This window comes from Hypomesus nipponensis, chromosome 16 (genome assembly GCF_054491055.1).
Source record: "Hypomesus nipponensis isolate SF chromosome 16, ASM5449105v1, whole genome shotgun sequence".
NCBI lineage: Eukaryota > Metazoa > Chordata > Actinopteri > Osmeriformes > Osmeridae > Hypomesus > Hypomesus nipponensis.
This window is the reverse complement of record NC_140376.1, coordinates 8,069,403-8,083,153: the sequence shown is the minus strand read 5'-3', so window position 1 is coordinate 8,083,153 and position 13,751 is coordinate 8,069,403. Positions and strand designations below refer to the sequence as shown.

The 13,751-nt window shown below is 42.9% G+C and overlaps 1 protein-coding gene and 2 long non-coding RNA genes across 10 annotated transcripts in view; 2 read left to right on the top strand and 1 right to left on the bottom strand.

Moving 5' to 3' along the window:
• Positions 1-4,569, top strand: LOC146254682 (uncharacterized). Of its 2 annotated transcripts, none has more exons than XR_014731483.1 (3): positions 1-1,608; positions 2,186-2,255; positions 3,205-4,569. It is a non-coding gene; the product is annotated as an uncharacterized LOC146254682 (long non-coding RNA). The 2 variants fall into 2 exon arrangements; XR_014731484.1 differs by lacking the exon at positions 1-1,608 and adding an exon at positions 1,615-1,957.
• A 459-nt stretch (positions 4,570-5,028) lies between these two features.
• On the top strand, positions 5,029-12,111 carry LOC146254681 (uncharacterized). The gene is made up of 3 exons (XR_014731485.1): positions 5,029-5,372; positions 7,339-7,482; positions 11,414-12,111. It is a non-coding gene; the product is annotated as an uncharacterized LOC146254681 (long non-coding RNA).
• The window catches only part of LOC146254680 (arf-GAP with coiled-coil, ANK repeat and PH domain-containing protein 2-like), a 35,316-nt gene continuing 27,171 nt past the window's right edge, over positions 5,607-13,751 (bottom strand). For 2 of the 7 annotated variants that reach the window (XM_084676041.1, XM_084676043.1), the window contains 8 exons: positions 13,315-13,416; positions 13,081-13,140; positions 12,381-12,473; positions 11,918-12,153; positions 11,601-11,710; positions 11,186-11,296; positions 10,949-11,010; positions 5,607-7,575 (listed from right to left, as the gene is read on the bottom strand). In XM_084676041.1, the coding sequence (XP_084532167.1) occupies positions 7,472-7,575; positions 10,949-11,010; positions 11,186-11,296; positions 11,601-11,710; positions 11,918-12,153; positions 12,381-12,473; positions 13,081-13,140; positions 13,315-13,416 (878 nt within the window). In that variant the 3' untranslated portion in view covers positions 5,607-7,471. The remainder of the gene's footprint in view (positions 7,576-10,948; positions 11,011-11,185; positions 11,297-11,600; positions 11,711-11,917; positions 12,154-12,380; positions 12,474-13,080; positions 13,141-13,314; positions 13,417-13,751) is intronic. The other 5 variants (XM_084676042.1, XM_084676044.1, XM_084676045.1 and 2 more) reach the window with 3 other exon arrangements.

Genomic DNA, 13,751 nt, shown 5'->3' with positions numbered 1-13,751 from the left:
ATGGTGGGAGAGGGAGTGTGGTGGAGGTCGGAAGGATTTTGCGGCATGAACCGAAATGCCTGTAACACTATGTCTATTCATACGGACTGTCTATTTCGCATCAGCATTTAGAAAATACAAGCTGCGGGACTGTTTGGATTCACTGTGCGCGGCCGTTCCTAAACATGAAATTCTAGCCATTCTTTCACAGTGAACTCATGAACATTTTCTCGTTAGCTTGTTGCGTTGTGTGGACGTGGGAGGACAGAAGGCTATTGCCTGTTGCTAATGACTTCTGTCTGGTATGAACACATCTGAAAGGGGAAGATAGTTACTCCCTGTCTGAAGACATTCTTTGTCTGTCCTGTTACTGTATGTAACCCTTAGGGATTTGATTGTTTTGACCTTAAAACTGGCTTGATTTTTGTATTACTATTTATTTTTTTAACCAGTGTATATATAGGTGCTATATAATTGTCTAATTATATATAATTGACTAACATAATATATATAGCTTTATTCATAGAATGCATATACATGAATTTTCACATTACAAAAGGACAAACACAGAATGACATCACTGTATCTTAAAACAAGTTTGATTAATTATTGATGAAGACACAACATTTGTGGCTCTTGTTTCAAGGTAAGGCTAAATTCATTTAGCAACGTACATAGCTAGCGAACAGGGGTGGACAATGTTGTTTCAGTTTTGCTCCATTTTATCTTTCCAATAATTATGTAATGTGACAACTTGCTGGTTCACTGATTGTAAAACACATTTTTCTATATTCAGGGTTCCCGCAGGGTCTTAAAAAGTCTAAAATTCTGAACTTTGAATTTAAGGCCTTAAAAAGTCTTAAACTGCCAGATTTTCACCTGAGGTCTTAAATTCCATTTAGTCAGGTCTAAAAAAAGGTTATACTCTCGTTCATTTCCACAAACAATGGCCGCAGAAAGTTATTACAAAGTAGCAAAAAAGTATTGTTGTAGCCTACAAACCAGTGTAGGTGGTTCCCAACCCTGGATGAGGATGCCCTAAAATGAACACCGTACCCCTGGCAGGACAGAAATATCTATTTAGGCCTACATTTAGTCATTTAACAGAAGCTCTTATCCAGAGCGACTTACAGCAAGTATTTAGTCCAGTACTCCTTTAATGACTTCAATGCATGCATTGTCACCAAGCCTGCCTCATAGGTTTAAAAAAAAAAAAAGGCCGGTAGGATTTGTAACACAAGTAGGCCTAATGTAAGTTTTCTGGTGATTCCCACACAATTATCTAGGGCTGTCAATGAATTATGAAGTTCTCAAATTCATTTCCTAGGAGATTAAAAACAGTACGTATATTGTTATTAATGCTAGTAAACTATAGAGAACTTTGTGAAATCAATAATGAATAGCAATATAATAATTGCACAGTAAAAATATTTATCTCGGAGGCAACATTGAATGTTGATTTTTGAATGAGGGAGTTCACACATGCGCAGTGGATGTAGCTTCTCTCAACCGTCACTGCCGCACCTGGCGCGAAAACCGGACAAGAATGGCGTTTTCAACTGAGGAGCTACTGCAGAAGTTAAAGGATTCAAGAATTATACTGACTAAAGAAGAGACAGAGATTTTAAGGTAACGTGAATGCTAAGCTGATATAGTGCGTGATATGTTCTTTACAACCTTTTTTTGTCTAAACAGAATGGACTTTTACCAAACTGAAGGCAAATCGCAAGCTGACGTTGGCATTATTTTGAGTGACTATAGCTAGCTCAGGTGTTAGAGCTCAGCTAGCTACTAGTAGCTATCTAATGTCACTTAATTAAATCTGCCATTTGCCATCCTAAAATTCGGTGAACATTATGACCTGCATGACTCTAATGTGTTGCTTTATAGACCATCTGTACTATAACGTTTTGTTGATTCTATATTTTGTCCTCTTAGGGTCTTACAGTACCTCCGTATAACGTTAGCTGATAGCTAGGTCAGTAGGAAATATTTTACGAAAAAACTAAGGCACTTGTTCAATTTTAGTGTTGTAGATAATTGATAAAAGCATGTTAATTCATTATATAATTACTTGTGGAGCTGGCAAAGTGCCGAGAACTGTCTAAATAGGAGTGTTTTGTTGAGTAATGATGAAAGTCATCCATGTGTAGGCTAACTCAAGTTTGGTTAAGTGAAGCTCTCGTGTGTTTTTCTGTTGCTGCAGATTTACATTTTCTCACACTCTACATTGTCACCTGGAGTCAGCTCTGTAACTATGGGCCCAAGTTTTTGTGGTGAGTATTACATGAAATTACAATTGCCATTATTGTTGTGTGGACTGTTTACGTCAAGACAGTTGATGGATGGTCTTTTAGTCACAGACATTCACTTGCATGTATTTCAAAACACAAAACTTGCTGCAATGAAAAACAATCTGATCTTGGTAATCATGAGTTTTGGCAAAGTTTTAACATGGGAGTGAACTAGTGTGCACGGTACACCGCTTACATAGCTTCAGTGTTCCTGTGCATACATGGGAGACTCTGACAGAACGCCATCTCTGTAGCACTCCATCCAGTCCAGAACCCGGGGTCCTGAAGTCTCAACTTTTATGATACTCAAACGATGCAATGTTAATATACCTCTCTGATCTAACGAGTCTGACTAGCTGTCGTGACCTCTCAGGTGGGATTTGGCTACAATGGAGAGATGGTTGTTCTGCTAGGTTCTCCTGTCTCTGCACAGGAACTGCAGCTCTTTTGCAGTGATCGTTAAGGAGCCTAATGACAAATCATGGTCAGAATTATGTTGGCCCATGCTACACCCCTTCACCAAGTTTCATACAAATCGGGCTGGTAGTTTTTGCTTAATCCTGTTCACACACATACAGACCGACATTCAAACACACAGAAGGAAGACTGCCAATTGAAACTGGCTTTTTGTCTATAATTGGGTGCATTTACATTTTAATGTTCATGAATGTACACTGTCCCTCTTGATCAAATAAAATTAATTGAAAAAGTTGAAGAGAAAACATTACCTTCCGTCCTGCAGCGGCTTTGCCTGTGACGGAGGTCATTAACAGTAGGGCATCGGATCTATTTACGTTTTAGTATTTTTTTTACTATTTTCAAATATGGTTTGTCCTTGCTGAAGGTAGAAATGATCACCCTTTTGGATTGTTTACAAGCCAAGTGACAATATTCTGAACCTATCATTAAAGAATTGTTTTCTTTTGACCAGGAAATGGCTGAGACCAATTTCCTCAGTGCCATAGAGAGAACAAAAGTGAGGATCTATGTCGTGAAAGACACTGCCAGCAAAGAACCCTCTGACGTCAGGATAGTCCTCGAGGGTGTGATGGTGCTTCAAGATCTTGAGAAAAACATAACTTGTAGTGGACACTAACTGACCATGCACAAGTTGCCCTATATATCGTTGCAGCCCGGTTTACAGCGATCTTGCTCAATGCTACATGGGAGACTGACAGAACGCCATCTCTGTAGCACTCCATCCAGTCCAGAACGCGGGGTTCTGAAGTCTCGACTTTTACGATACAATGTTAATATACCTCTCTGATCTAACGAGTCTGACTAGCTGTCGTGACCTGCGGGTCACATGACATCCCGAAGGTTAAAAGAAAATGCTTTTTATTTGTTTTTGTATTGTGTAAAGTTGTTGCAACACAACGAATGACCCGAAGATAACACAAGGGTTAAAATGACTGATTAATACTGTAAATGTGCAGACATTCCTTTTTCATTAAAACTACATATTTAGTATTTACACATTGTTGTAGTTATTATTTTTTTAATTTTTTTACTTGGAACAACCACAATTCTACAGGAAATCGCTGTAGGTACACGCGGCATTTTCATAAATGAATTACTAGATGGCTACATTTACATTGATTGGCCGTAAATGTAGCTTGTTTTTCCACTGTCCAATGAACATTTTTGTATCTACTCATTCTTAAAATTGAAGGAGTTGGACCGTAAATATACAAACAGTTGTCGTTTTTATTAAAACAATTCTTAGTCATTATACTTAAAAAAACAATAATTTAATAAGAAATGACTGTAAATAGACTGGAATGTTCCATGTAGTAACAAACAAATGCCCTAAAATTACGGAGATTAACCTTAAAGGTAGTTAGTTTTAAATATATTTTAACATAGTATTTCAGTTTTTTGTGGTTTAATCAACATTTAAGAACAATGATAAACTGTAATTTGATAAATTGACTGTAGACTGTGCTCTGTATTTTTACAGCTTATTACATGTAATTTTGTGGTATGGTTATTTACTGTAACTACATAATCGGTCTGGAAACTTTACGGCCAGTGCTTTCTCTGTTTTCTTACGTGATTTTTTTTTACAGTGTACAGCTTAACGTCTATTAGGGGTCAGTCTTTTGGTCCTTAACAATTCGATTCTTGGGATCACAATTCGATAAAAATCAATTCACAATCGATTTTTTTCATCAAATTGCAATTCAATATATGCTTATATAAAAAAATATTGTGAATCGAGATTCCTATGTGAATCATTTGTCACCCACCCCTAGTACTTAGTGCTGAATGAAATAAAATGTGGTTATAAACGTGATTGCTTTATCTCAATTAATGCTAAGCTTTTTCAATGACGGAATTCATTGAAATACTTTTATTTTTTTCAGAATTTCTTTGTTTGAATATTTTATGGGGTTATGCGTTGTGTAGGTCTTAAAGGTCTTAAATTTGACTCACTGAAACCTACAGGAACCCTGTATATTACTGTGTCAAATAGTACCATCAGTGATATATGTAGGACAGTGGTTCTCAACCTTGAGTTGCATAACAACCTATTCATTTGAATGTCAAGTGCTGCCATATTACCTGTATAATTGGTATTCTACCGGTAGGCCAAAGCATTATAAAGTTAATAGAGACGAGACGAGACACTTAAGCAGTGTTTAATGTGTTACATCACCAATTTGATTATTTTCTACTATTTAGACAGTTGAGTTAAATACAGTATTGACTTTTATTATATCAATTACATCTTGTAAATGTATCAATTGTTTTTTCTTTCAAAAAGGTATCTTCTATTTAAAAGAAATTCCCAATGTTGATCGATTTAATGATCCTTTGAAATAGTGCGTTTGTGTCTCAATGCCGTAACCTAGGAGATGAAGTCCCTGGCAGGCTCCGTGCTCCACGGAGACCTTTGGACGTCGCAGATGGGCGAGTGGCATTAATGGACCATGACCTCTCACTGCGTGTTCACATTTCTTTGCTTTATTGAGGGGAAACATCTCCAGCGGCGGCCCTCCACCTCTCTGCAGGGGAGCAGACCACAGAGCTCTCCTGGAAAGAGCACCAGGAGTGCACGGCCCGTGCCCACACACGAGGCCCAGAGGCTGGGTCTAGGTACAGTAGCCCACATCTACGCTAGAGACTATACAGCACAGCACAGCTTGATTTTGCCTTCAACATTTAATCCTGAAAATCTTACTACTGAAACTGTTCATTCAAATACTTAGCCTAGTTCTTTGTCTTGCCGTTTAAGCCACATTTAATGTACAAGTTTGTGCCATTGGGGCGGATTCGGTACAAAAGACAACAGTATATGACACTTAACGAACACAGCAAACAGATCCGGGGCCAGTTCTAGATAAATGGTTTATTTGTAAGTCATCTGCGTTCGTGTCAAATGTCCGAAAACATAATGGTTTCAAACAGACGTGTACACTGAGGTAACGGCATCTCATCGTAAGAATGCGACAACACACCAGTAGAAATAAACAGATCGTAATTATTTGCGTGGTGAGGGAGGAACGCTTTTTGGTGACATCATGCTAAGGACTGCTGGAGATCCTCAGAGACGCGTAGTTGTTTGTGTTCCCACATCCATGATGGGTGGAACATCAGCCCGTGGTGATGTAAGCCATGAAGTCAAGCGGGCATCGCTGTCCCAAGTACGTTTTTGCGAGTTTTTGTAGTAGGGTGGGTGGGGATCATAAATGTAATTAAATTTTGCACCACAATTTCCTTTTCAAATCGGAATGACAGAGTAATTAACAGCGGTAATAAACTGCATTATAAAATCAAAAGAATAAGCAAACAAATGGTTCAATATTCAGCAGAGTATCTTCAGTCCATGATTTGTAGTACATGCAATAAGTCCTTTAAAATGTATACTGAGAATATACATAACTTAAGTGGTATACAGAAGGGTGATATAAAATGGGATAACATTACACAATAATAAAAAGAACAGCATTTACAAAAGCTTATTTAATGATTCAAGTACCACTAATTATTAAGTTCTCAAGAGTCATATTCAAAAGCCTCTTTACAATGTACAAGATATGTACTGTATCCCATGTTGCACTGAAGAAATAGCTCTTCAGTGTGGTCATTGACATGAAGACAGTGAGTTAGGTATTAAGCTAACCCAAGGTAAAACATTTTATGTTCATTTTGATGGTCTGGAGGAAGCAAAGTCAAATGAGTTGTCCTAGCACCATATGTTGCATAGTATCTAGGGTAGCCTACATTCTAGTGTGTGTGTGTGGGCTAAATGACAGTCAATTATCCTTCATACAGAGGACCCAACATGTATATTCCGATCTTTTCTTCATTACTAGTTCCAAACCTTTGTGGTGTTGAAAGGGCAATGCTAAATATTATTGCTCCCGAGAAACCTTATGATTCCAACAATCTTGCATAAGAAAGAAACTGATCATAAAATGAACATTTTACACACACAAAATCAAAACACATAAGTGAAGTATCTATACGTTTTTTTTCCTCTCTCTCAACATTGTCAAAATAGACATTTGTTCATAGTGTGACAATGTGTGCGTTACACACCAACCGTAAAGTAATTCACACTTCACAGTTTCACCTTCATAACAGGTAAACATCAGTGATAACTTAAAACAAAAGGATTGGTGCAAATAAGTGTCTTACCTACCTTACACCCATGACAAGGGGTTGACTGCTGCAGATGACCCTAGAACACTGCCTACACAAGTCATTAAACAGACATATCAGTGAAAAGGTGTCATTAAACTGAGTGTACAGTACATTAAGTAAACACATAAAAATGAGGCGTAAAAGTGATTTAGAGCTGACATAGAACTGAATGTCTTTCGGGGGGGGGGGGGGGGGGGGGGGGTTTGGAAAGTCCATCCATTAAAATATTGTTTTCTAGGTGTCTATGCACTCAACTGTGCTTCACTGCTAAATGGTTAAGAAAATCTGGAAAACGGTTCTTATGTACCGTTCACGTGAGCACTGGGATATTCTGCGACTTGTTCCAGTTCACGTTGCTAAAATGTATTTCTTCGTTTAATATGAAATGAGTCTGAGTATAATTCATTACTGACAGGTTTAGGTTGTGGTGGCCTGGGCCTTCCATACTGCAGCTGAATGCAGCGGAGATCTCAAAAAATTCCGGGTGCTTTGAGGAACTTCCAGATGGGCCGGAACCAGAACGTTGGAACTGGAACCGTCTACTGGTGTCAAGGCCTGGGTAGGTCATACTGCTGGTAACGGTTCAGCTTGTCTGGGTCATTTGACGCCATGTGGGAAAAGTCCTGGAAAATGTCTTGGTAGGTTTCGTCTCCTGCAAGGACAACATAAACCACGACAGCGTGATGAGTTATTTAATCACGGGAGAAGAGTAGAGAACAAGTTGTGTACATTTCATTAGTCAACACAATATCAAAGTACATACGGTATAATGAAGGTTCGGAAATCTCTTGCACGTCAAAGTTGAGGGAAAAGAAGCCAGATGGAATGATAGAAAGTTAGCCATACCTGCTAAACGACCAGCGGGGCTTGACAAGAAGAAACAGCAGTATGGAAGACGGGACGGGGGGGGGGAGCGGTAGCCACAAGTTGTCAGCATAGTGAAAATTAACAACAAAAGGCAAGAGTACTGTGTTGCAGAGAATAGTGTAGTGCAGAAAGAAAGACTAGGCCACAAGATTAGTTTAGTTAACAACTGTATTGTATTTAAAGTGCAGGTCTATGTACAAAAATACAGCTGTGTTGGCCTCAGCATCCCACAGAAATGAGAGAACAGAAAAAAGGCACCAACTCTGGGGGGGGGGGGGGGGGAGTGAGAGGAAAAGAAACGGGACAGTAAAGATGCAGAAAGATCAAGCTATGAGAGGGATAACAGTGCATGTTAAAGAAAGCTTAGAGTTTCAACCTCAAGTCGGTTTGACCTCATCCGTACGCTTAACCTGGTACTAACATGGAGGGATTGTCCTTTTTTTTTTATTTATGAGAAAGTAGACACATGCATCCCACACTGGGCTGAACTCACATTTTTCACAGGACTGCCCTTCCACACTTCATTATTCACCAACTACTAAGTGTGTGTGTTGAGGGGCTGAGAGTTGGCAAATCAGTGACACTGGGGGACATGTTTTCAGCCTTGGAGGATTTAACCTCAAGCAACGAAACCAAATCTTTAGTGTTTTTGTTTTCTCCCCTCCTCAGCCATCTTCAAATTAAGTACCCCGTATAGTAGTTCTGCCCATTGTGGAGTTCTGCCTTTCTCAGTCCCCCCTCACTGTTACTATAACACCTGCATAGTGTGTCTGCTGTTGACCTTAAGGCAATAACAGTTCTCCCACATTTGATATAAAGCAAGACAAGAAAAGAGCAACAGTCTTATCCAATCAAGTGTCTTTCCTGTCATAGGTCCAAACACTTGCGATTATTGAATGAATTTACACATCGAAAAGGAACACAAAAAGACCCCAATGCTAGTCCACTGAGTAGCATATCTATGACATCTATAACGCCAGACCCCAAAATGAAGTAGGCTGGTCTTAGCTGTGTACAAACCTGTGATCTAAACAGCCATTTCAACATGTTAACAGTTAGCCCCCGTCGTTTACAAACCTCAAGTGAATGGAGAATTTGTGAATGCAGCACTCCCTCCTGTGGTCACTAGAGGTAAGACTTGAGTTTCTTTTACCCTGCCTGTGTACAAACATCTCTATGGTTCACATCCATAGACACCCGCGAAAGCTTTAACTCCCAATAATACATTTCAACTCATCACCACAATCACAAACAACAACCACTACTGAACGCACTATTGAACGCAACTCGACACACACTAGCTCTTCTTCACGAGTAGAAATGCTGTACCCACGTCATGATTGGCAGGCCTGAATGAGCATCCAGCTGCATCAGCTAATCAAAGTGCTTCCGTGCTTATTAACCAAATCCTAACCGGCCAGGGGCTAGAGATAAGAGATGAAAGAGGAGAATATATATATCATTCAGTCATTCATCGTTAACCAACACTTGAGGGAGCATAATATTAGATCTACATTCACATTTGAATGCCCTTAAGAATTTTTTTTCAAGCTCCTCTAAAATGGAAGTAGGTAATACTAGTATGTGTTAAAATGCTGAACATGGTTACATGTTGGTTCTAAGCTACCACACTTGCGTTTTGGTGCCCTGTATCATCTCAATGTCTCTTTTAAACACCCCCCTACGACAACGTCCACAAACATTTAAGACCTTTTAACTGATGCTCTCAAAAGAACCGGTTTCGCCAAAGAAAAATGTCCATTCTGACAGTTTGCATACACTTGGTAGGTTGACTACTAACCAAGCCCACAAAAGTTATTGAAACAAGTGTGTACAGTTCAAATCAAAACAAGGATGCAAGCACAGATGCCTCATTGCAAACATCCTAACGCAATGGGTTTTCCCCCAAAACACTGTCCCATTACCACAGCACTCAACTCTACATACTATACAGTTTGACACTGAATATGATATACAATGCATGTGATATATAACATAGAATGCATGTCTCTGTACAGTACATCATTTACATCAACTATTAACCTTATATGATTCAAATGTTTCTATAAAAAAAAAAAAAAAAAAGCTATCTTAAAATAGATGTTTCTGTCACCAGGCATGTCAACTTCACATAAGTCAAATTCATAGGTAAACGAGACAAGTTTGACACACCGTAATGACGATTAAAAAGGTTCAAAAGGAGAAACAAGGCTATTTGAAAAAGGAGGGGGGTTAAGACTAACCGTAAGAAATAACCGAACGAGCATGGAACACATAGAAATATTGCATAACCATTATAAGGAATGTGCATAAATATGTCCTCAATATAATCGACTACGTGTTTTTAACAAAAGGTTTTTGGACAGGTGTGATGGTCCTAAAAACCTTTTGTTGAAAATCAACGTGGTTACTGCCTCGGGGACGACGAGCACACTTGTCAGGGTTGGGGGGGGGGGGGGGGGGGGGGGGTCTCCTCAGGTCCACACCAGTGAGAACAGCCACGGGGCGCAGCGAGGCTGACACAGTACTGGCTCAGAGACACGGGGGCTGTTTGATAGCCGGCCAGGACGCCGCGGTTCGGCCACTTGACAAAGAACAGCTACCGTTTGAAGTCTCCCGCCTGTTCGTCCAGCCGTCAAAACAACTGGTTCGACGGTTAATGGCTTTGACCCGGTCACATAAACTAAAAGTGGAGCAGCTGACTAGGTCCACGCGGCGTAGCGTTCCCCAGCACCAGACAGGTCCTCAGAAAGGGCTATTGCGCGGGACATACTGTACAGTACAGGATATCTAGGGAGTAAATCTAGACTTCAGCCCCTCCCCTTCTTTTATTGTTTTTTGGTGCTTCTCCTTAACAGAGTGCACAGGGTTAGATAACAAGCCCCCCTCTCCAATTCTGGACGCCTATGACCAGACGCAACCCGGTCACTGATCTCATGGCCTGTTTGAGAAACTGCACTGTCCTATGTGGTCGATTTTCAGCAACTGAGTACCAATATACAAGCCCTCTTAAACTTTTGTTTTTTTGCTGAATTCTATTGGTGAGGGGGGGGGGGGGTGAGGCTTTCTAGCCTAGGGCTCATCCAGCTGCAGGCTAATGAACTCCTGCATACACTTCCTGTACTGCATCTCTGTGGGGCTGTTGGTAGGATATTGACCTGATTGGCTGTAGGGCCCCTCCGCCTCACGCATCTCCTCGTTCATCTTGGCCAATCGCAGCCTGTTGATAGGGCAAGGGAAAAAAGAAGTTAAGGACAGTTACTTTTAAATGTTTTACCCCAAGCTACAAATAGACAGAACTCCAAATGTGATGGATGAAAGGAAAGGGCTTAACAGGATAAGTTGGGGAACAGTCCCCCCAAATTTATGTTAATGGTTCATCCCACGCAACTTACAATGTGACTATGTCAGCATTGGCCGCATCCACCGCCATGGACAGGGGGGTTTTCTCCTCGATGTCTGCCGCATTCTGATTGGCTCCTCTTTTCAAGAATAAACATACTTGTCTAAAATGGGGGATTAAAAAGCACAGGAATCATCATGAATGATCAGGACAGGAATTGAAATCAGATCATGGACGGCTCTTCATCTCTTAATCACTCTTAACCACTTTGTCTCAACAGGGAGGTGATGTAGCAGTGAAACACAGTTAACAAACAGGCCCAGCTGGGGCCTGGACAGACCCACCAAATAAAGCCTCATGCAAGTACATTGTAAACAGACCAATGGATTAGGCCTGACATGGATGCCTGTCCCGTGGCCTGAAGCAGGCTCTGGAGGCAGGCTCTGGAGGCATGTGGGCACACTCACCCCGTGTGGCCCAGGATGGTGGCGTGGTGCAGGGGCCCTCGGCCCTGGGCGTCCTGCTGGTTGACACTGGCCGCGTTCTGGAGCAGGAACTCGCAGGTGACCAAGGAGCCCTTGAAAATCGGCGCACGCACAGGCCCAGATGCGTCAAAAGACAAGTAAAAGGCGTACAATGGACTGACATAACACACAAAAAGCGTATTCCTTCAGGCTCCCGATAATAACAACAAACACGGCAAAGGGGGGGGGGGTCAATGCACATCCTGCGTTAAATCAGTCCTGTAGTCCTAGTTAGTCGGTGCGTGGACACTGCCTCTTACCCCCTGCACGGCCATGATGAGGGGGGTCCTCTTGTCGTCCTCCGTGTTGACCCAGTTGACCTCGGCGCCGTGGGCCAGGGCCTCGGCCATGTCGGGCAGGCTGCGGGCGCAGGAGGCCCAGTACAGCTGCAGGCCCGGGGAGTACTCCTTGGGCTCGTAGAACACCACCACCTCCTTGCAGGGGGACGGCGGGGGCAGGGTGGAGGGCATGGCCATAGGGGGGGGCTCGGCTGCTTCTGGAGGGGAGGGGGGGAGGGAGGGAGACTGGGGTCAGTGGGCTGTTGTTTACTGTCTGGACCACGTAGCAAACAGGGTAGCTCAGTGGTTAGAGCATTCGACTGCAGGTTACAAGGTTGCCGGTGCAAATCCTCCGCTGTACTTTGCTTTGGATAAAAGTGGCTGCTAAATCAACACATTGCATTACAAATTCATTTGAGGCAAAAGGAGATTTCCCCCCCCATACCTGCTTCTGTTAAGCTGTTAGTAGACGGGGTGTTGGCCAGCATCTCCCTGCTCCCATCAGCGCTGTTCTGGATCCCACTGTCAGCACTTCTTACTGTACAACCAGACGGCCATGATCACTGACCACACAGCAACACACTACACACACACACACATGCAGGGGCAGACAACACACTTTCCCCCCAACTGAAACCAAACGGTCAGACGAGATGGTAAACACGTAGCCTGGCTGCCAGCCCAACTTCTCCCCGCCCACAAAAAAATGTGGTCGGGAAGTTGGGTCTGGAGGGTCTCGTATTGGGGAACAACTACAGAAAACCAGAATCTGGGCGTACCAATGAAATTGCCAGGGCGGGCTTTATACGATGATGGACAGATGATCAACAGTAACGTAATCACCCACGTCACAAAAGAGCGCTTAAATGGAATTCGTTTTGAACAAACAACATATTACGTTGCTCTGATTGGTTGTAGGTCTATCCAATTGAGCGAAGAGGGATTTGTTTTCCAGGCTCGTTTGAAACGCGCCCCGTAGTCAAAGCCTAACGGAGAGTTCTCAGACTCATATTCTGATTAGAATTATGAGTATGACAACGTCAGGCTAGTAAACACGGGCCACCTCACTGAAATGACGCCATTCCCAGATATGCCTCAAACCACAAGGACACACAGATGACACCCCAAAAAGACATGACACTGACCACCACAACCCTGTGAGACACCCCCGCGGGGAACACGTGGTACGGCTCCGCCCTGATTCGCTTAACAGGATGGCGCGGTCCATTAAGAGAGCCAGGTGGGGGGCGGGGGGGGGGTGGTTGAGGGTCGACAAGACGGATGACGTTAGAGTTAGGAGGACAGCCTGAGAGGTGAGTACAGATGGATGCGGGGGGAGGGGAGGGGAGGAGGGGGACACAGAGCCTGTCAGTACTTACTGCTCCTAAGCTTGGAGGAGTTGTCAAAGTAGGAGAAGAGAGAGTCGAGCTCGTCGGGACAGAACAGAGAATCCCGGCGGGCCTCCGAACCCCCGGCGGCAGCTACGCGAGGAGGGGGGGAGGGGAGAGGAGGCAGGGAGGGAAGGAAGGAGGCAGCGAGGGTGGGGGGAGGGAAGGGAGGGAGGGATTAGTCCAGAAGCACAGAGCAGCCGGAGGAGGGGGAGAAACGGGAGGGAGAAAGAAAAAGGAGGGGGGGGGGGGGACAGAAGCACAGGCTGTTACACTACAAGCTGAGCTGCTTTGAGAGCGAGACAGCGAAGAAAGAAGAAAGGGGGAGGGAGAGAGAGAGAGACGACATGCCTTGTGCGTCTTAAGCATCACAGACCAGTGGGTTGGGGTACTGAACAGAGGTACGCGTCGCTCATCTCCCTCACGAC